We start from the raw sequence: 22,879 nt of genomic DNA, 5'->3' as shown, positions 1-22,879 counted from the left end.
CTACCCTGTTAATTACATTATTTCTCCTGGGAATTTCTTGATTTCCTGCCATAGTTTTTCTGTGTTAGGTCCTTAGGCGATAGAAGTAATCATTACCCCCTCCTTCTTGCGCCAAATTATTTCAGTTGAGATCCGACAACCCGTATCCGAGATCCAAGAGCCTGAATCCGAAGTCCGTGAAGCTCCTATCGCCCAAATAAGCACCTACACAGAAGACAGAGATTAGCTAACCTCGGAGTGAATCTGAGGAAAACCACTCCTATGACAAAGCCCGTAAGTGTTTGAGAATAAGATATGAAGAAAGAGAAAGTAAGAAAGAGAGAGAGTGAGAAATGCTACCCTTTAATTAAGGGATAAAACCTAATATTTATAGCAATTCCAAATGACAGGTGGCTACATGACATGCAAACTCTTTCACGCCAAGTGTCGAGCTATTGTTGCCACGTGCCGACCGCCGACAAGCCGATATGTCTACTTTATGTATAACTGCCGATATGTTTACCAGGTGTGGAGGATCCGTACTCGTTATTATTTGGATGTCGGCACTGTTTATGATATCGGTATGTATTCGGTATCTCCCCATACAATAAGGATTTAGCTTCATCTCTAAAGTTCACCTTAGCCAAAAAGGTATGCAAATTACAATTCACAAACTATTGGGTGCGAGCACCCGCACCCAAGTGTTTGTACGTCCGATATTCAAAGACAACGATGATAGTAATGGTGGATGACGACGATGACGGCAATTTAAACCCTAGATTTGAAGCAACGGCTAGTCGGTGGAGTTCCCTGTTGGTTTGCGTGGTTGGGCACTCCGCCTGGTTGTGCGTCTGGTCGTGGCTTCAGCAGGGCTTCGGCAAGGTGCTCGTAGTAGGGGAGGGGTGGTAGCTTGTAGCAGGGCAGTAGCAGGGGAGGGGTTGTGGTGGATTGTAGCAGGGAAACAACAGGTTAGGGTGGTGGTTGGTTGGGTGTGGCGTGAGGTTAGGGTTGTGAGGTTGTTGATTCTTGGGTGGAAGGTGGCGTGAAAAACAAAAAGAAAGGAAGAAAGAGGAGAGAGGAAGAGGGAGAAAGAGGAGAGAGAAAGAAATAAATATAGTACAAAGTAGTATCATATTAGCCATCAAATAACTTATATCAACCATCAAAATAACATATCATCCAATTGATGTATGATATCAGTCAATATTAAGGACATGTGAGATATTAATAAAAACGTATCGGTCAACACAAGAAACCTATCAGCTAATAAAAGTAATATATCAGCCAACAAGAGTAAAATATCAGCCAACAAAAGGTACTTATCAGCCAAGAGATGGAACATATCATTAAACAAAAGAAGCATATCAGGCAACAAAATGATGAAATCAACAAACAAAAGGTACAAATAAGTCAACAAAAGAAACTTATCAACCAACAAAAGGATGAAATCAGCAAACAAAAGCAACAGGTAAGCCAACAAAATAAACATATCAGCCAATAAAATGAAACATATAAGAAAACAATTAAAATATACATATCAGCCAACAAAATAAATATACTATCCAACTAAAGAAATATATAAGCCAAATGATGTCGAATATCAGCCAACAAAAGGGAGGGGGGAACATATTAGCCAACAAAAGCAATATATTAGCCAATACAAAAACCATATCAGTCAACATATTAAACATATCAGCCAACAAGTAAAATATATCAGCCAAGCCTCCCACACCAAACAGTTCGTGCGTCCGTCCGCACCCAATACCTTTTCATTACAATTTTATGCGATATTTTTGGAGAAGGACAACACATCTTCCGCATTATGTAACATTGCTAAATAAATTTGGAAGATGAAGTGCCTTGAAAAATGCTTAGATTTCAGTCGTAAGTTTGACAACTATACATTATTCGTGTTATTAGCACATTACACATGAGACGAACCATTGCTTAGAGACATACATTTATGCAAGATGAAGTCAAATTTGTCAAAAGCACCAACATGATCGTCTCACCTAGAGAAGCACCAACATATTGTTTGAAGAGGTAGGAGACAAAGACTTACATATGGGTTGAGTTGCAAATTATGGGAGTTGTTTTATATAAAAGGTGATGATAATAGAGATATACAAGTATATTATGGGGATGATGAGAAGTCCCTACAATTTGGCAAACAATTTTAGAAGGCATGCACAAAGCATAAGCTTATCACCATGTATTTTACAAAATCCCATCAAAAGTAGAGTGGGCCAGGTGGTTATAGGAGATACCAAAGTGGGCTCCAAGATAACTATAATTGAGGAACTTTTGCATTGTCAATGGACCATTTCTAGTTCAATTCAACTCTAGCATGCGTGGCATAAACCATAATTGTATTCTCATATAAACTAAGATTTAGAAAGAGTGTCAAACACCATTGGTTCGATAGTTTTTTTTTTTTTTTTAAATTCGTTTCTAATGCTTACTTTTAATTGATTAAAAGATTATGTTGTTTATTTAGAAATAGTTTGTCACATTGTTTTTTTTAATTCGTTTCTAATGCTTACTTTTAATTGATTAAAAGATTATGTTGTTTATTTAGAAATAGTTGTCACATTGTCTACGGATTAAGACATTATTTAAGTTGTTTCATTGTTATATTTTTTACTCTGTAATTACTAAATTTAAAAAGTAGCATATTTGAGAATCTAATTATAAAGCAAGGTATGTTTTTATGACATTTTTCCAAACATTTTATGCTTCGTAATGAATTTTTTTCATTCCATTAAGATTGCACATAAATTGTTATAAAAAAAATAAAAAAATAAAAACTATGGAGTAAAAAATTAAAGCATAAAGATCAACTCAAAAAGACATATTAAATATATAACACAATTTTATTGAAACGGAGAGTATACATGCCAATAATATGTAACTATTAATCCCGAACAAAAAGTAAGAAAATAGAATATGAAACTATCAATCCCGAACAAAGGATGGCACGTAGCAACCTCAATTCCTCGAATGGTTGGGTGTAAAGTTAAAAATTGCTCACATTTTCTAGAATGTTTTACATATGCGGTATGACATATAAAATTTAGAAATGAAAGTTAGGCTAAATGGTCCAGCCCATTAGAGCCCAATCAATCACGTATGATGTTGTTGGTGATGAGGTTTCAGTCCCCAAGAAATGCATTCAGCTCTTGGGCTTTCAAATTTTCTATTCACTTGTATGGTTACGTGTACTTTGAAACGTCACTAAACATCGCGTACTTTAATAATTTATTTACTAGATTACCCCCGTGCGATGCACGGTAATAAGAATAGATTTGATTGCAATATCATTGGATTAAGTATAGACCAAAATAAAAGATTTTAAATACATATTTAAAGATTTCATATAAAAAAAAATACATATTTAAATATCATAGTATTGTAAAGTATTGTAAAGTATTAAATCCAATTCAAAATAGTGTTGACTTTAAATTGTGAAAGTATCCATGTAAAGATGTAATCCTTCATTGTAGACTCCTTAGAAGCTTAAATGTGATGCAAACTTCAATCCTCCAAAATTTTAAGATTTTTATACACAACCGACAACTAATGCAATATATAAAACCGTTATAAAAAAAATGGAATAAACAAATTCCAATTTGAGGAACCAAACCCAACCATCAATTATTCCGAAAAAAATTACTTATCTTCGTTACAAAGTAAATCATCATATCAAATGTTAATCGTATTAAAATATTTCGTATTATTCCCCCCAAAAAATTGATGATATATTGATATGTCTACAGATAAAAATGGTTATATGTTTTATTATTAAAAAAAAAAAAAACCCGTAAAATCAACTCGTTTAACAACTCATTATGTATGTATGTTGTTTATTTCTATAATAGATAGAGCTTTAAAAATATATTAGAGCTTTAAAAACATCATATACACAATACACCAATGGTTACCCTCCCCTAGTCCCCCATCTCAAATTTCATTACTTGCCACCTTTTCCATCTCAAGATGTCTAAAATGATTTCATTCATTATTTTTTTTTTCCTTATAAAACAAAACAATGATAGTATAAAAAAATAGGCAACGTAAATAACTACTTTCCAAAATTTCAATAAACCCAGTTGAGAAATAGTTGTGAATCTCAACACAAAATGTTGATTCATAAAAAAATAGATAAATTAAAATAAGCAAAGAAGAAAAAAATGAAAAGGAAAGGGAAAGATATCAACTTCAAGGTCAGGCCAAGGTTCATCTCCTCTATAATCTACAATTATCATTATCATCTATAAAATATATACAATTTATTTACTTGTAACTTATACAAAACATTTTGATTGCCTTCATGGATCCACCGTACCTTCAACAACAATCATCGTCGTTAAAGTCGTCCTATCACGTTGACAGTTTTACCCATAAAAATGGCAAAACTAATTTTCTTGAAGTTATAAATTAAATGAACAACCTACAAAATGTGTAATATACTTTGTACTCCGTAAAAGAAAATCATCAAAAGATTAAAAACTAATAAGAATGAATTTATAGAAAATAAAAAATAAATCATGTTTCCATTTTCGCGATGAGAAGAGGAAAGAAAAAGGGGTAAGACATAAGATGTTGAACCAAATAGATTGATTTCAATAATAGAGAGAGAAGAAGAGCCACGGAAATCATGGATTAAATAGTAGACCGTATTTGGTGATGAGATTATTTTTTTATAATAGAGAGAGTATATTATGCTTCGTTTGTTACGGAGTACTATAGTTTGATATTGGAGAAGGTGTTGGCTTAGGTCGTACAATACGGAGTTATTGTTACTAAAACCAAAATAGTCTACCTCATTCAATCAACTATAAGATCAGAGATGAAAAAAAATAATGTCAGCGATCAATTTAAGCGGGAAAATATTGCACCACAGTTCGACATGTGTACAGTTTAGAAAAAAAATGATATCAGCGGTTATTCCTTTAGTTTATTTATAGATTTTTATTGAAACTATAATTTAATTATAACATGCTTTATATTTTAGAACTCCCTTCTTTCATAAAGAATTTTTGTGATTAGTTTCATATCATCATTTAAAATTAGGTTTGGTTGGGCCTCTTGACAAAAAAAAAAACATAAGTCGAATATATCAAGATCTTACAGTTACGTCATTAAAAAATCAAATCAATTCATTTATTCTCACTACTTATGTTGTGTATAGATATGAATGTAAAGAGGAAAAATAGGGAGCGAGGATGGGGTGAGAATAAATGGACTTTTATCATTTCTCTTTAAACCTATCTAACTTAAAAAAATAAATGATTATATTTATATTTAATAAGCAAGGATAATGTAGGTTAAAACTCGATACAAAGTATCCCAACGTGACACGAGAGTATGCTAATATGTCATGGGTCATATTAATGGACATCAATTTCAAATTTTGCATATTTTGCATGAGCATGACAAAGTGACCCACGTATTGTCATGTTTAACTATCAAAGCTCAAATAATCACCCCTCTAGCACATCATTCTATATGATTATGCATGAGTGCATGACACATGGAACAAGCACATTATACATAAGCGTTGTTTATGACATATCGACATGAGCTCGACATAACTTTTCCTTTGCATATTCCAATCACAATTTGCTAAAGTGCTAAACAATACGCACGAGCGAGGCTCGATGGCCAAGCATATAAGCTTGTGTAGAGTCTGGTCTTGAGCCCATCTCTACAAGGATAAATACAAAATATGTCTAATGTCTTCTTTGCCTCTTCTTCCGTCTCACTTTAACCCATATAAAAGTTATAGACTAGATTTATCCAATTATCCAAATAAGTTAAATTGAATTCATCATTTACTCCGAGTTTATCTAATGGCATTTTAAAATATTGAATCATATACGGTTTCACAAAAAAAAAAAAAGGAAATTAAATCGTATACTTTTTATCCCACAACAAGTAACTTATACGAAGTATATGCATACAAATGTAACGCTAAATCTTTACACCCTTACAAATATTGTGTGACTAAATCTTAATGATGTATCTTATAAATAGATGAATAACTATAAGCGCATAGGTGCTATATATTTGCTAACATATTGAATGACATTATTGAAATTAAGTTAAAGTTTGTCATATGAAAGTGGGCCAATAAATTACCATGTGGAAGGGATTTTGGGAAAAAATATGATGACAAAAAGTACCATCACGTGCATAAAAGTACACACAAAATACTATAAAGACAACTTATACTTTAATGGTACATTATACATGCATAATAGTACACATAAATGTACCACGCTAAAAAAAACATCAAATGAAATAAAAAAAAAAAAAAAAAAAATCCCAAAATGCTCTCCTATATACATGCTTAATAAATAGGTGTTACGCGCCCATATGCACTCTAAATAGTTGATCACTTATTCACAATTTCACATTTCAAAGTATCACCAATTGGAGTGTACTGTTGGGCAATAGCATATTCAATGGGTTAAGCATGTCCATTATCATGTGTGCTTATACAATAAAGCTTATACAATAAAGCTAGCATAAGGACTAACGCTTCAATATTTCTATGTAAATTGTTTACGAAGTAGTAGTTGTGTTAGCTTTTGTTGAATTAGAATGAATTGCGTAATCAAAATACAAGTAGAGGCGTACAACGTTCATATATAGTTGCGACATAGTAAGAGGTTGTATATACAAGTAAAACATTTTCCGTGCACTTTATTGTACTTGTTTAAGTATGAACGTAAGAACATCTCAATAAGGCAACAAGTAATAGTATCCTCTTTTATAGCCTAATCCTAGTATGAATGTATGAATGTGTGAAAATCATAATTTATAACAAGATCACTTGTCAGTTGTCAATCATGCTAAATATTTTCACTTGTTCTGGACGCAAACCTCTTAAACTACCCGTTACAAAAACTTAAAATTGTCAAGCGATTAGTTACCTCTATGTTCATGGACATTAGCAATTTACTCCATTCAGCAACCACTCTTATATTCATTTTGCCAATATTATTACAATTGGTATTGTCCTCTTTAAATGGCTAGCTTTTGCCATTTCCCAACACAATTTGTTTACACTTGCATTTGAGAGGATTTAACCTAACCTCAACACCTAACCAACCCCAAACCAAAAAAAAAAAAGAAAAAAAAGAAAACGAAAGATAACTACAAGAAAAAAAAAAAAAAAAGAAAAAAAAAAAATTCTAAGAAAAATAATTGCAGAGGATCAGAATTTTAATCAATGTGTTGTGCTAAACACAACGTGACACGTAGAAGAATATTAGGCGTGTCCATTTAACGAAGGTTGCGTGTTGGGCTTTACTTCTTGGATATTACTATGGGCCTGGGCCTTTCCATTTCCATTTAGGCCCAATTCAACTGCATGTTCAGTTGTTGTCTTCCTTTTTTCCTCAGGAATCTTGTTCTTGTCATAGTATATGAAGTAGAGGATCAGTTGCATTGCTCCTAGAGCTGTTCCAAATCCATTGGGTACCTGCCCAAAACATAAGGGAAATAAGAATGTAAGATTACGATTTCATGTTGTATAAGTTGTCACATTGTCTTAAACCCTTGCAATCCACTATGAAGTTCTGAAATGGTCCCTTACATTATTTTAATGTTCTCTAATCCGACCTAATCCGATATAGAAACCGAGCTAGAAACCGAGCAACTTGTATTGTTGCCTATATAGATCTTTTTTACAATCAGAAAACAACAAAGCAAAGTAGTACACAAATTGATTGAATGAGTAATCAACTTCATGCTCTAGGAAAATGTGGGCTCAAAGACTGTGACAAGGAACTACCATACACCCCTCCAAATTAAATAAATAATAATATTCCATTTTCAGAGTATATGATAAGCAAATATCTGTTTTAAGTAAACTGTAGCACTAACAAACTTCTAATGTAGCTTAATAATGATTAATGACCCACATACCCCTCAAAAACAACAGAAAAACTAGTCATTTTCTACCTACATTATTGTTGTGGTTACTGGTTACATACAAGAGATTTCTAGTCTAGCATTTCACATGAATTTGATCTACTATATAAATTTTATTTTATTTTTCTAAAAAAGGGTACAGAATTAATTTTAATCTATAATTACAAATTATTTAACTATACATTGCATTTTCTCATGATAATATGTTTATGAAATACTTACAGCAACAAAAGGATCGCGGCCGATCAATCCGAAAATGAACCAGGAAGTACCACACAAGAAGCAGAAGAGTGATAGCAAGAATGGCATGTATTCCACACTCTTTGTCTTGATCACCAATCTCTGCATTATTAAGAATTAAACTAATTAACCCCAATTTTAATAAATTACAGATTATATCATAACCTCGAATGCACAAAACTAAACAATAGCTAGTGATCCTTATAACAAAACTATTTGCACAAACTACCTACACTAGGTGCAAATCTTTAAGTACGTCCTAATGTTTAATCATTATATTGAATTTTCGAGTATTGGATTTAAATCTTCTTTGGTGTTTTGAGTTTACGCACCTTTCCATTTTAATAAGACGATCCATTACGTATCGAAAAACAAATTAATAATAATTAATCAACATTTTGGGGATATGTAACCTCATGTCAACCTTATATCCTAATTATAGATGAATGTCAACAACTAGCAACTTGCTAGTGTCATCCCATTATAGGCAGAATTTAGGGTGGTCCAACAATTTTCCATTTCAAGACCCTTATTTTATTAATTACACACATTATTCACTCGTATTATAATGTATAACTACTTAACCAACTTAACAGAACAATAACATAACATTATAAGAAAAACGTAACATATAATTTAACAAATAAAACTTACCATAATAGAAAGAGGAGAACCATACATGATGATGGAAAACACACTAGCAGCAACACCACAGAAAATCTTCCTATTGTTGCCATGAAGAGCAAGGACTGAAACAAGCGCGACGGTGGCGAAAATCGAGAGGATGATTAGTAGTAGACCTCCGATCTTAAGCTTTTGTTTTCTTGGAGCCAAGATTAGAAAAACAATCACATAAACACTCTCAATTACTGCACCAGTTCCATTGATTGTTGTCACTAGGATGTTGTTAGGGGACACAAAGGGTAGTCCATACCTGTTATATTTAACATGATCATATAGTATATTAGTATATTTCAACACATTTTTTTATAAACATTATTAATAATTTGATGAAATTAAGATCCATGTTAGATACTTGGTCATGACAACTTCTATTTTTAGTAAACTATTGGTTAATTAAAATGTTGAATTTTATGACCAAATTCCATATTTGGAAAGTGACATGCTAAAAGTGTAACATCATAGCACACATTATTCATGATTTATTATTTAATAACCACTAAAAAAACCCATTTAAAAAAGAGAAATTACAGCTAAAATATAGGAAAAAATAGTTATTAAAAATTAAATTGAAGAAATTTTAGAAGATTAGAGAAAAGGGATTTACCAAGCAGAAAGGAGGTTGTTGAGCAAAGTCATAACATAAGGTACTCCAGAGAATTGCTCGGTTGATTTGTTCTTAATGATCCTCTTAAATGTCACACTGCAATTAATATATTTGGTACCAAAAATTTAATTAATTTCTCAACTAAATTTCATTACTAGATCTTACTGATTGAATAAGACCCACATCATTTAATTTCAGAAAAATAAGTATTTATTGAAATTTGTCAAGAAAATGACAAAAATGATTATATAATTCCAAGAAAATGTGGGAAATGAAAAATGAAATTTGCTTCATTTTATCAAAAATTACACAGAAAACAACAAAGAAAAAACAGAGTAAGAATTTTTTTTTTTTTTTAAAAAAAAAAATTACTGGATATGATTGTGAAAAAATGGAAACCCATTTAAGTTCTTGCCAAAAAATTTATGGGTTTTTATTTTTTTTAAAAAAGAACAACATACACTGGAGCTAAGAAGAGGAACAGAGCAGTCGCATTTCCTGCAAGAAAACACAAAATTCAAGAAACAGAATTAAAATTGCTTCAAATTACAACGACAAAAAAGATGAAGCAATAAAAATTTGAGCAACACTATTAAAAAAACGAGAAGCCTACCAAAAACACCGAAGATAAAATGAGCAACATTCATCATATTATCTGTTCTTGTACTTAGAAGTGTGGACGAAAACAGGGGAAAAACAGAGGATGTTTTTCTTTTGCAATATTCTAACTTTTGAAGTATAAAAAACTCGAAATATAAACTGGATTTTTTTTATGTGAATGTCGAAGAGAGAGAGAGAGAGAGAGAGAGAGAGAGAGAGAGAAAGTGAGGGAGTTGGGAAATGCTAATGCCGTTTATATAGAGAAGTAGGAGAGAGAAGTGAGGAGGGAAAGAGAGAAAAAAGGGAAGGGTTTTAATTGGGTTTGGGAGGTAACTGCGTAGTATTTTTTTTTTTACTTCCTCCGTTTCTTTTCGATGTTTTATAATATTTCGTTTTTCTATTGAATCGGGTTTTTAATCATTGGTTCGGTTGATAATCTTTCTTTATATAACCTACATTTTATCCATATTTTACCTTAATTTTTCTGGTTGCTAAGTCTTAACACTATTCTATGGTTATATAATATTTACCCCTCAAATATTGCTTTTATTGGATCCTACATCTTACTTAACTAAGTAACACATTAATTCTACTCGATTATTCACTAAACTTAAGGATTTTTTTTTAATTTAGACAAGAATAATAAAAAGAAACAAAGAAAGTATTTTTCTTTAAACAAGGGACTATTAAAATTTGTTCTTATCATTTGCTGATTATATGTTAGTCTGATTAGCTGCGTAGATAGTAATTGTGGACGTGTGGTATAGAGTCTGAATTGTGATTATGTCACGGTGCCTTAGTCTTCATGGAATCATGGGTGGTTTGATAGTCCAAATTATAAAAATAAAAAGGGATAAGATAGAAATAAATGATAGGATAACATAGAGGATATAACATTATAGCGTATATGGGAGCAAGAATTTTATAATAAGGTTGGAAATTAATGCCAATTTGTTAATTTCCATTGGACAAAATACTTCGGCTGCTTCAATGTATATGAATTTTTGTGTGTTTTTGGGAGGAGGGCCTTGTTTGATTGTTTTTTTGAGAATCGGAATTGAGTGAATGACAAAATTAATAGAATGTAATTTTTTTTTTTTTTTTTTTTTTTTTTAAAATGAAACTGAGAGAAAATTAGTTTAACTTGGATGAAGGATAATCTAAAGAATTGCTAAGGTTAAGGATGATAAGGTATATTGTTTTGTTATAAGTTCTGGGCGAGAATTTTATGATTATGTTGTTATTAGTATCATACGTCCAAAAGTCTAAAAATGAAATTCTAAAACATATGTAAATCAAGTTGAAAAACAAGGTGACTAACTAACTTACAAGTTAAAGTGAAAGAAATTAAAATACTTTTCAAGTAAAAGAATATACCATACATTTAAAATAGATGAATATACCCAATCTTCTTTCACAAGAATATATATATATATATATATATATATATATATATATATATATATATATATATTCTAAAACCTTTGTATATTTTTTTTTATTGAAAGAACATACAATGAAACAAGAATATGAGATTTACATAAGTTATGGAATACTTTTTGAATGCTAATTTTGTTATGTATAGGCTTCAATATGTGAGTTTTAGGCCCTCTTCTGTTCACCTTATTTCCATTTATTTTAGGGTTAATAAGTTCAGATAATATAAGTTCAGGAAAAATAAGTTCAGATTAGTTGTGATAAGGGTTAATCAGGATTACCAAGTTTAATTTATAACTAAAATAAGTTCTACTAAGGGTTAATAAGTTCAGATAAGTTCAAATAAGATCAAATAAGTTCAGATAAGTTCAAATAAGTAAAAATCAGGTGAATAGAACACACCCTTAAAGTGGAAACATTCTCCCATATGGAAAGAATAAGATTAAAAAATATTATGTCAAAGATTAAAATTTGAATATTAAGGGTCTGTTCTGATTTACTGAGTTGAGATGAGCTGAACTGAACTGAATATTTTATGAGAGAAGGAAATTAGGAATTGAATTGAATTGAACTGAATATTTTATGAGAGAAGGAAATTAGGAACTAAACTGAAAATAAGCTGAAGAGAACAGGCCCTAACTATTAGAATATTCTTCAAATACTATCTTTGGTAAAAAAAATATCAGAACAAGTTAATTAGAGACAGTACAATATTTAGCTTTTTTATCAAGCTGAATAACATTATCAACAATTATATACGTAGTACTTATATATATATAAATATATAATCGAGACATCGAGTGTACATTGAGTTGTGCAACGACGCACAAGTTAAAAATATGGGCACATACAACTCTCTTAAAACGCCCGTGATATAAGTAAGCTTGTTGGCTATAGCACAAGTAGTAGTGCAAGTTTTAGAGTGAACCCCCCCTTCAAATGTGAAATTGCATAAACTTTCTATAGGTAAGCCTCGCCATTTTCTTTTCTTCTAATTCAGTAATTCCTCTATAGTCTATATAATCGGTCCTATGATTTTGTTACCAAGATTAATATATGTTTTTCGTATGCATCAATTTTAGTGGGAAGCATGCATATATATTCCCCAAAAATTAAACTCTCTTTAATTTAGTTATAAGTGTGGCTATCATCCCAATTTTCACACATTAATAGAGCTGTTTTTTTTTTTTTTTTTTTTTTTTTAAATCTAATTTGTGAAAGGATACCTAGTGTTCATAAAAAGAACAATTGTAAACAAAAGTGGATTGTTGGCATTTGTTAGGCCCTGTTCACTTCACCTTGAAAAAATAATATTAAGTAAAAATAATTTCAAAACAGTTCAGTAAAAATAAGTCCAGTTCAGTAAAATTCAATTATCTTAAAGAAGAATTATAATAGAAAATCAGTAAAAATAATTTCAATTCAGCAAAATAATTTCAGTTCAGTAAAATTAATTTAAGTTCAGTAAAAATAATTTAAGTTCGGCAAATATAATTTTATTTCAGTAAAGCCCTGTTCACTTCACCTTAAAAAAAATATTATTCAGTAAAAATAATTTCAGTTCAGTAAAAATCACTACAAAAATAAAAGCTTTTTAGCAACTAAGTTTGGCAACAGATTTTTAAAATGTTGCTAAATAGCAACGAATATAATTTTTTTATTGCCTAATTAAAAGCGACATTTTATGCTTTAGTTTTTTAATAATTAATTGCTACATGTGTTTTGATTTGTTGCTGTTTAAAACAAATTGTCTTACTAGTTGTTACTAGATGACATCATATTTTTCTCTTGTTGCCATATAGGAACAAACTATGGCAACAAATATTGTATTTGTATTGATTTAGAAACAAACAAAGGTAATGAATTTTTGAATTATTGCCATTAGAAACAAGTCGTCCAAACTATTGTTGCTAGATGATAACGTATTTTTTTATTTGTTGCCATTGAAAACAAGTTGTGTTACATCTTGTTGTTAATTTATATGTAGGCCTCTTTTTGCTATTATGTATAAAATTATTTGAAGACACTCTTATTATTATTTGTTGCTATAATGACATCAAATAGAGACGCATTTCAATTTCGTCTCTAACTTAGAGACGGATTTTTTATTTTGTCCCTAATTTAGAGACAAAATTTTCAATTTCGTCTCTAATATTTCGTTCACTTATTATAAATTATATGCATAGAAGTAAACAAGTATTTATTCGAATAGTTGGTAAGAGATTCACCATGTGACTTTGAGGTTACAAGTTCAACTCCTACCAACTGCGATTCTTGAGACTTGGGATTCAAAGAGCCTTACATCAAAGTCGAGTCGAGTTGACCTGACCTGAGTGAGATTTCAGATTGGTAAAGGCGGGTTTTGTCTCGTAGTGTTGATAGCAACCACTACTTATGATTTGTTGCTATTTTTATGAACCAACTTTAATAATTTGTTGCTATTTTTAGGAACCAACATTAATAATTTGTTGCTATTTTAGGAACTAACATTAATAATTTATTGCTAATTTTAGCAACGACCAATGGTAATCTGTTGCCAAAGTTGGCAACGAATGCACCAAAAACAGCAACAATCATGAAAACTATATTTAAATGGATGCAATATTGCAACAAAATTGCTTTGCAACTGGTAGCCAAAATTCTATAGCAACAAGCCTTTTAGCAACAACAAATTTTCGTTTCCAACCCGTTGCTAATTAAATAGAGTTGCCAATGAATTTTTGGTGAATAGCAACAAATTTTGGTTGATGCTATATTTACTTAATTTTGTAGTGAATAAGTTCAATTCAGTAAAATTAATTTCAGTTCAGTAAAATTAATTTCAATTCAGTAAAATTAATTTCAGTTTAGTAAAAATCAGTAACTTTAAAGAAGAAATATAATAGAATTTCAGTAAAAATAATTTCAGTTCAGCAAAAATAATTTCAGTTCAGTAAAATTAATTTCAATTTAGTAAAAATAATTTAAGTTCAGCAAAAATAATTTAAGTTCTGTAACAATAATTTCAGTTCAGCAAAAATAAGGTGAAGAGAATGGGGCCTAAAAATAATTTCAGTTCTGCAAAAATAAGGTGAAGTGAACGGGGCCTTAATAGCCCTATATACGGAGTAGCAAATTTCATTTTTCAACAATTTTAATTTACAACAAATCTAAATATCAATGTTTGTTTTAAATTGTGGTTTAAAAGTGGAAAATAGGAAGTTGAAGAGAGAATGGGGTGAATAAATGATTATTGAAAAAATTATTAATTTTTGTTTAGAGAGAAAAAAAATTATACGAGTACTAGTTTTATTAAATAACTTGGTTTTAGGAGAAAAATTATAGTAAACATGAGCAATAGTAAAAATAAATGATGAAATTTATTATTATTTTTTTTGGTTTCGCGTTTCTTGAATATATAATATAAGAAAAAAAATATATTTTAAATAGGGAAGTTGATTTGATGTAGCAACTTAGGCCATGTTTTTTTAGAGCTGTTGTGGTCTAATTTGCTTTACAATGCTCTGTTTAAATCTGCTCTATTGAGTATTAGTAATCTGCCGACACCTGTTCTGCTCTGCTGAAATTTGATATTCACTGCTTTGCTCAAAAACTCAAAAAAACAGGGCCGACTCTTATATGTGGGTGGCCACATAATATGGCCAGCTATTATGGGGCTACTTTGTTAAATCTATAGAGGTTACCCGTTCTGTGTTATAGGGATTACTTAGTTAGTGTCATAGGTCTATTTTTAATCGTTTACAACCAGTCGCGCAAATAGCGTGCTGTACAATTTTTTTTTTTTAGAGGTGGAAATTGTTTGTAGGATAGTTCCCAAAAAATATGCATATAATTGAAGGGTTAGGGATTTAGAGTGCTATGGTGAATTATTGTTGTTGATAAAGGTGTATATCTGTGCTAATGCACGACATATATTATACGCGAAAGAAAATAACAAGAAGTGAAATATTAGTATTAAAAAAAAAGTAAATTTTTATTAATTATTGCAGTCTCTTGAAAAAATACACAAACCGAAAAGAAAAAAAAAAGGTGAGATGGGTAGTTATTGTCCTTATTGATTTTTTTTGTTTTTAAGTTAAAAAAATATATAAATAATATAGTGGGATGGATACTTGGGTAGTTATTGGTTTGGAAAAAAAAAAAAAAAAAAAAACTCATGAGATTTGAGTTTTGGGGATTTGGAGGGCCGTAGTGAATTGACTCTACAATTATATAATAGATTTACTTGCAACTTGCAACTCCTTGCATGCAAGTAGTTTTATAGTAGTGACAATATGAGCAATTGTAAATGGGTAACCTCTTGAGTTTCGTGTCTATATATTTGCATTTTATTGAATAAATTGTATACGAAATATAATATACTATGTAATATGTTATGTTGTTTGGGCAAGTTCATCTTATGTTTTATTAACCTTGTGTTATTTTGTAGTGGTTCAAAAACATGGACCGACTGGTGTTCTCGAGTGTATGATTATTTATTAAATAATTATCTCATTTGAGAGATATTTAATTAGTGGATACTAGATGAAGTCTGTGCAATGCACGATTTGTTTGAATTTTCCTTTTTTTAAATAATTATATATATATGTACTAAATTGTTATATTTTTAGATAAAATTCCTGATATCAAAAGATAATATTTTATATTTAATTAATTTAAACTGGGAAATCTCATTCACCAATTTTGCTCACGTGTCATTTAAATTATTTAATTCTAAAATAAAATAATAATCTCGTATTTAATTGGCCATCACTAAAATTTATTATCCAACATGGCGCGCTGAAAAAATTAAATCCTACGTGGCTCTCTAAAAACTCGGGAAAAAACTCCCCTTATATATATATATTATTAGATTTTTGTAAACAAAAAATTCACAAATTATTAATTAGAAGTGTCACCTAATTAATCATTTAATCATATAGTGACATGCAGAATATAGTACATGGAGACCTAATAAAGTTGTTTAGTTCACTTCATCAAGAAATTATGTGATGTGAATTAGCGTGTGGACTAATTAACCTAAAACTATCAATAGGATTCTTCGTTCCCAATAATGATTATTATTGAGAGTGAGGGATAGCTCAAGTGGTTAGAACTTCCCTCCCGATTCCAGGAGATTATGTGATCGATTCTCACTCTGCCCTCGTGGCTCTCTAAATACCAGAAAAAAAAAATAATGATTATTATTAACCTTTAAACGTGACAAGTTTATAATTGATTTGCTAAACATGGAAAAATTGCTTCTGAAAAAAGTAGACAACAATAATTGGAAGCTTAAACAATATCAATGTATAGTTAATTATAGGGCCACCAAGCACCACCTAACAATTGAACAAATGTGGAAGGAATCACACTAATCCTTCAATTACTTGTACACTATGTATGCCTCCTTTTTCCTCTTTGTTTTGTTTCCTTATGAATATTATGATCACATACTCATCATTCTATACTCAAATCTGTTTCACAATACTTCGGTCTTGTGCTCTTTCATTTGTTATTCATTGAACTTAGATTTTTTTTTTTATTTTATTTAACTTGAATAATTTTTACACAAAATAATTATTTTTGTTGATTGAAACTTAATTATTTTATAGATTCTCTATTGTACAGTTATAAATACTTCCTTAGAGTTTTTAATACATACAAGTTACAACATAATTTTTTGACATGCTATTTGAGGAAATGATTAGAAAATGATACCGAACGAAAGTTATAAAATTAAAGTTATATCAATTAACTTAACACTTTCTACTTATCAGTGGTTACATAATTTCAATGAATTTGTTGGCCGGTTTACATAATCATGGATCATCCTTAAATTAAGTACATGCCAAGATAATGTGGCAAGTAAATAGAGATGGAAGAAGTATATATACATATATTTTGTTAAGAAGTTACTGAATTTTTATTGATTAAAGCTTATTTTCACTAAATTTAACTTTAGTCTTTTTGAAATGAAATTATTTTTATTGAAATAAAAAATTTAATTACTTTTGCTGAATTGGACTTGATTTTACTGAACCACAATATTCAACTTATTTTAATTTAGGCCCTGTTCACTCCACTTTAAAAAAATAATATTCAGTAAAAATAATTTTAGTTCAGTAAAAATAATTTCAGTCCAGCAAAAATAATTTCAGTTATGTAAAAATAAGTTTCAATTCAGTAAAAATAATTTCAGTTCAGTAAAAATCAGTAACTTTAAAGAAGAAATATTTTTAGTTCAGTAAACTTAATTTCAGCTCAGTAAAAATAGTTTAACTTCAGCAAAAATAATTTCAATTCAGTAAAAATAATTTCAGATCAGCCAAAATAAGGTGAATTGAACGGGGCTTTAACTAGATATTATTAAGGAAAAATTTCTTGGAATAATCCCACCTTTGGACCGTCCGCTAAAAATAATCCCACCTTTGGGTTATTTTTAAATAATCCCACCTTTACCCCCAATCTGCTCCCAATGGTCCCAGGTGATCGGTTACCTGTTAAAAAAATATTTTTTTTATTTTTTAATTTTTAGTTTAAAGTATATGTGTCACCGTACAATTTGTTAAAATTTTAAATTAAAAAAAAATAAATTAAAAAAAAGGAGGGGGGAGTCATTCAGCCAGCCACCACCTCCACCAACCCCAGCCACCACCTCCATCAGCCCCAGCCACCGCACATGATCGCCGAACTGCAGCAGATCAGAGCGGAGCTCGAGGCTAAGGAGAGTGACGGAGGCCGAAATTGTGGCAGGGAGACCGAACTCGAGCCAGGGAAAGGGGAGGGAGGCCCGAAACGGGAAGGAGATGGGGTTTTCGAGGGTGGTGAGCTGAATTTATGGGCTGGAAAAAGAACAAGGGAAGAGGAGAGGGCCGAAAACGTGGTGGGGGAAGGGGAAGGGGGAGGGAGGTCGGGAACGGGGAATGGTTTCGAAGGTGTTTGGTGGTTTAGGGGGAGGGATACGGTGGTCGACGCGTTTAGGGGGAGCGGTACGACGGTTGGAGCCTGGGTTTTCGAGGGTGATGTTGCTTGGTTTCGTGAGGGAAGGAGGCGGGTTGGGCTGGTTTCGGAGCCTAGTTTCAAGGGGGTTTAGGCCAACGCCGGCGTTGTCACTGGGGTCCTGATGACCGGAGCCACGGGGTAGGGTGTTAGCGGCGGCGGGGAAGGCATGGGCTGGTGGTGGTTTTATAAATAACTATTAATTTAATTAATTTTTTCTTTAAATTTTTTTAACTATTTTAAAATTTATTTTATTTTAATTTATTTTATTTATTTTTTTTTTAAAAAAATTATTTTTTTTATTTTTTTTGACAAATCACAAAGCGACACGTGTCAAGTAACTTGTCATAATAAGTTACATGACTGGTTGGGACCATTTAAAGTGGATTGATATCAAAGGTGGGATTATTTAAAAATAACCCAACCCAAAGGTGGGATTATTTTTAGTGGACGGCCCAAAGGTGGGATTATTACGGACAATTTTTCCTATTATTAATTTAAGAAAATTAAAGAGAACGGGGCCTTCACTATAATGGATTGCATTTAAGCTGCATATCTGATCTAGTCCTCAACTTTTTATTTTTTATTTTTTATTTTTTTATTTTTATTTTTATTTTTATTTTTTATTTTTTGGTTTAGTTGAGAAGTAAGTTTTCACAAAATTAAATTGTTAATTTTTTCCCCAAAATTCAACAAAAATTTGTTTACTCTACAAAAATAAGGTTTTTTATTTTTTATTTTTTATTTTTATTTTATTTTTTTTTAATTTTTTGAAAGGGTAGAAAAAATAGGTTAAGCAAAGCAAAATTATTCAAGTTAACATTTTTTTTTCAACAAATTGTGTACCAGGCTGCAAAACACAATAAATAATTATTAATTAGAAGAGTGCAAATAAAAACTTCAATGGACAAGGACAATTTTTTTGTTTCAAAATTAATTGTAAAGTGTTTTCAAAAAAAAAAAAAAAAAAAAAAAAAAAAAAAAAAAATTAATTGTAAAGTATTCTAATTCCTAACCCACATATTTAAGAACATACGCATATTGGTCGCATAAGAAATGTGCACGTATTATTCTACAAAACATATATAGCCATTATAATTACATTATGTGTTTTATTTGTCTCATTTATCTAATCCATTTGGTGAGATCTTAAAAAATTTATTAAGATCAAGTACTATATGTATTACGTATACATGTGAATATCAATTTCGAACAGATATAAGGCAGTACATATTTTTTTTTTCATAAAAAGGATATCATGCTAGGCTGCTAGCTCTTGACAAGCTAAGCTATACTCGGTACTTCTACTTCCACCATGGCATCATTTATCCATATCACATGTTCCTTTTAGGGAGAAGTATTGGCGCATATAGGGGTGTCAATTCGAATGATCGGATCGGGTCTGATATGGTCGGGTCGTGTCAGGTCAATTTTTAAAATTAAATCATACTAAATTATTATGTTCACGCGAGTCCAAATCTGAATCGGATATTTTTCGGATCGGTTTCGGATCAGGTCGAGTCGGGTGTGTTTTTGACACCTCTAGGCGCATAGGCTTTGGCCATGTTTGGTAATTGGCTTTTTAATGGCTTTTTGGTTAGCTTTTGGCTTTTGGCTTTTTTAGGTGGTCAAACATCCAAAAAATGTGTTTGGTAATTGGCTTTTTAGTCAGCGAAAAAGCTGGCTTTTAAGCCAAAATGAAAAAGCTGCTTTGAGTAGCTTTTTTGTTGGCTTTTGGCTTGTTGACCCATAAATTATCTAATAAACAGCCAACAACTAACAATTAATTTACCAAACACTTTTATAAACAGCTAGCTTAAACAGCCAATTTCAAAAGCATTATAAACAGCCAAACATTCCAGCTGGTCAAACAAGCCAAGTGAACCAGCCAACAGCCAACCGCCAACAGCCATTTGCCAAACAAGGCCTTTATGTATTTAGCATGCAAATAGGATGACATTTTTGTAAATAACAGGAACCTGATGGTGGAAAATATGATGGCAAAAAGTACGAGCACATGTATAATAGTACAAAAAAGTACTATTCAGACAATTTATACATACATTATACATGCATAGTAGTACAAAAATATACCATTGTACCATTAAGAGAGAGAAAATGTATTATCGAACCATAGATTGCCCTCCTATATGTATGTCAAATACATAGGCCCTATGCGCCTAAATACACTTTTTTAGATAGCTGTAAGTCTGTAACTTTGATAATTTAGCATACAATACAAGTTTTTGACATGTCCATTTTATAATATGAAAAAATAAACCGATTGTATTATTTATCATTAATTAAAATAATATGATAGTCATTAAAACATCCATATATATATGTAGTTCTGTATAATATATGTATATATATATATATATATATATATATATATGTATATATATATTAACCGCAAATTAGACGATGTTTGCCAGCTTCATTAATAATACGTAAAAAGTATATTATGCAGTGTGTGTCATGCATACTGCCATGCATGCATTATACAAAGATTTATATAACAGAGAATATCTAATAGTTTTACAAGTGCACATTAATACATGGTTAGTTACATGATATGATCGATACAATACTCGATCAATAAGTCCTATTGTACCGTCCTAGTATATATATGTATATGTCGACCAAATTAACGTCAACACAAACACGTACACTCCAAGGGCCAGATTGAGAGCCAACCAATCTACGGCTATCAAATTCTGTTACACCATGACGATCGTTGCCTTGTTGGTCCATTTGATTTTATCCATCCGTAGTCTAAGGATAAGGCCATAATAAGGGAATATCCAGCCGTTACCAAACTATTCATCAGTCTTTTCTAGTATGTATATATACTGTGTGCGCGATGTTGGTATACCTCAAACCCTAAATTTATTCTTTTCGTCTTATTTTATTGCTTTTTCATGTTAAGATTAGAGCATATCACATCTGTTCAGATCAAATTATAAGTATTTATTAATTTGTATGTAATAATAAAGTTTTGTTAAGTGCACCCTATTTTTAACTTTTTAGGTCTAGTGTAGGGTTGTAGGATTTTGATAGGTTAAGATAAGGTAATGTAACACCCTAAATGTGGACTAATATTAATAGGATAGAAGAGTGAATTAGACTATTGATTCAAGTTGAACAAGAAAAACTTATACAGAGTACTACACGTCTAAACTTACTATATGAATAAACTTTTGAGCACATTTTGAAAAGTATGTGTGATCTTATTAAATTCATATAAAGTCGTTACAATATACTATGAAGTATGAACTTTTCAATTCATAACTTTTACAATATAAATCTTGAATACAAGTTTCTTGTGATCTGATGATCTAGAATTACTCAACATATTTTGTACTTCTTCCGTTATTTTTTTTTACTTATAGCAGTTTGATTTTTACACAACTCATATGCTCTACTTTGACTAGCTTTGATGATTTAATTTATTGCTAAGTAAAAATATTATCACGTGGGATCTTGTTGTTAAATTCGTCTCAATTTTTATAACTTTTTTTTAAATTTTTTTTTATTTTTTTTACCTATTGATAATTAAAAATATTAACTAATGAAATAATACATCATCGATTAAGCATGAATAGAGAATTGTTGCAATTTAAAAAAAAAAAAAGAGAAGGTATGTTCTTATATAAAGCAACAATATTATACAAATCTGAGTAATGCAAGCAACTGATCCAATAATGCACGTAATTAATCTCGTAATTATGTGATCCCTTATTTTTAATATGTAATAACCTGCTTCGACGGTGATTGTTCAAAAAAAAAAAAAAACACGAACACTTAAGGTGCGTTCTATTCACCTGATTTTTACTTATCTGAACTTATCTTAACTTATCTAAACTTATTTTAGTTATAAATTAAACTTGAGTAGTCCTGATTAACCTTTATCACAACTTATCTGAATTTATTTTTCCTGAACTTATCTTATCTGAACTTATTAACCCTGAAATAAGTGAAAATAAGGTGAACATAACAGGGCCTTACAGATGGATTGGAAGGAGGAAATAGAAATGTTAATAGGCTAAAGTCATTATTAAAAAAAAAAAAGCAATGACTATCATTATATTAATTTTTTATTAGCTAATTTTGGTTTATTTTTTAATGTCAAAATTAATTATAAGTCATTTATCTAATTTTTGAAATCTATTTAAATTGTTTTTATAATTTTCCTAATTAATTTTCAAAATCTTGTTTTTATTATAAGTAAAATTAAAAAAAATAATAACTTAATTTTAAAAAAATTAAAAAATAAATTTTAATAATATGAATTAACATTTATAATTAATTTTGACATAAAACCTAAATAAAAAAAATCAACCAATAATAAATGTGAATAATGGTAGTAATTTTACGGGAGACTACCATAGAATTTTACTAAAAAATAATGTT

The 22,879-nt window shown here is 30.4% G+C and overlaps 1 protein-coding gene across 1 annotated transcript; it reads right to left on the bottom strand.

The window, feature by feature from the left end:
* Positions 1-6,928: 6,928 nt before the first annotated feature.
* LOC145585227 (bidirectional sugar transporter SWEET1-like) lies at positions 6,929-10,229 on the bottom strand. The gene is made up of 6 exons (XM_081641944.1): positions 10,062-10,229; positions 9,910-9,946; positions 9,449-9,544; positions 8,815-9,094; positions 8,143-8,262; positions 6,929-7,468 (listed from the first exon to the last, which is right to left on the bottom strand). The coding sequence occupies exons 1-6, from the start codon at positions 10,096-10,098 to the stop codon at positions 7,256-7,258; spliced, it is 783 nt and encodes a 260-aa protein (XP_081498070.1). The 5' UTR covers positions 10,099-10,229; the 3' UTR covers positions 6,929-7,255.
* Between the last annotated feature and the right edge of the window lie 12,650 nt (positions 10,230-22,879).

Source organism: Chenopodium album, chromosome 16 (assembly GCF_948465745.1).
Source record: "Chenopodium album chromosome 16, dcCheAlbu1.1, whole genome shotgun sequence".
Lineage (NCBI taxonomy): Eukaryota > Viridiplantae > Streptophyta > Magnoliopsida > Caryophyllales > Amaranthaceae > Chenopodium > Chenopodium album.
The sequence above is the reverse complement of the archived record's forward strand: the minus strand, read 5'-3'. Positions and strand labels throughout refer to the sequence as shown.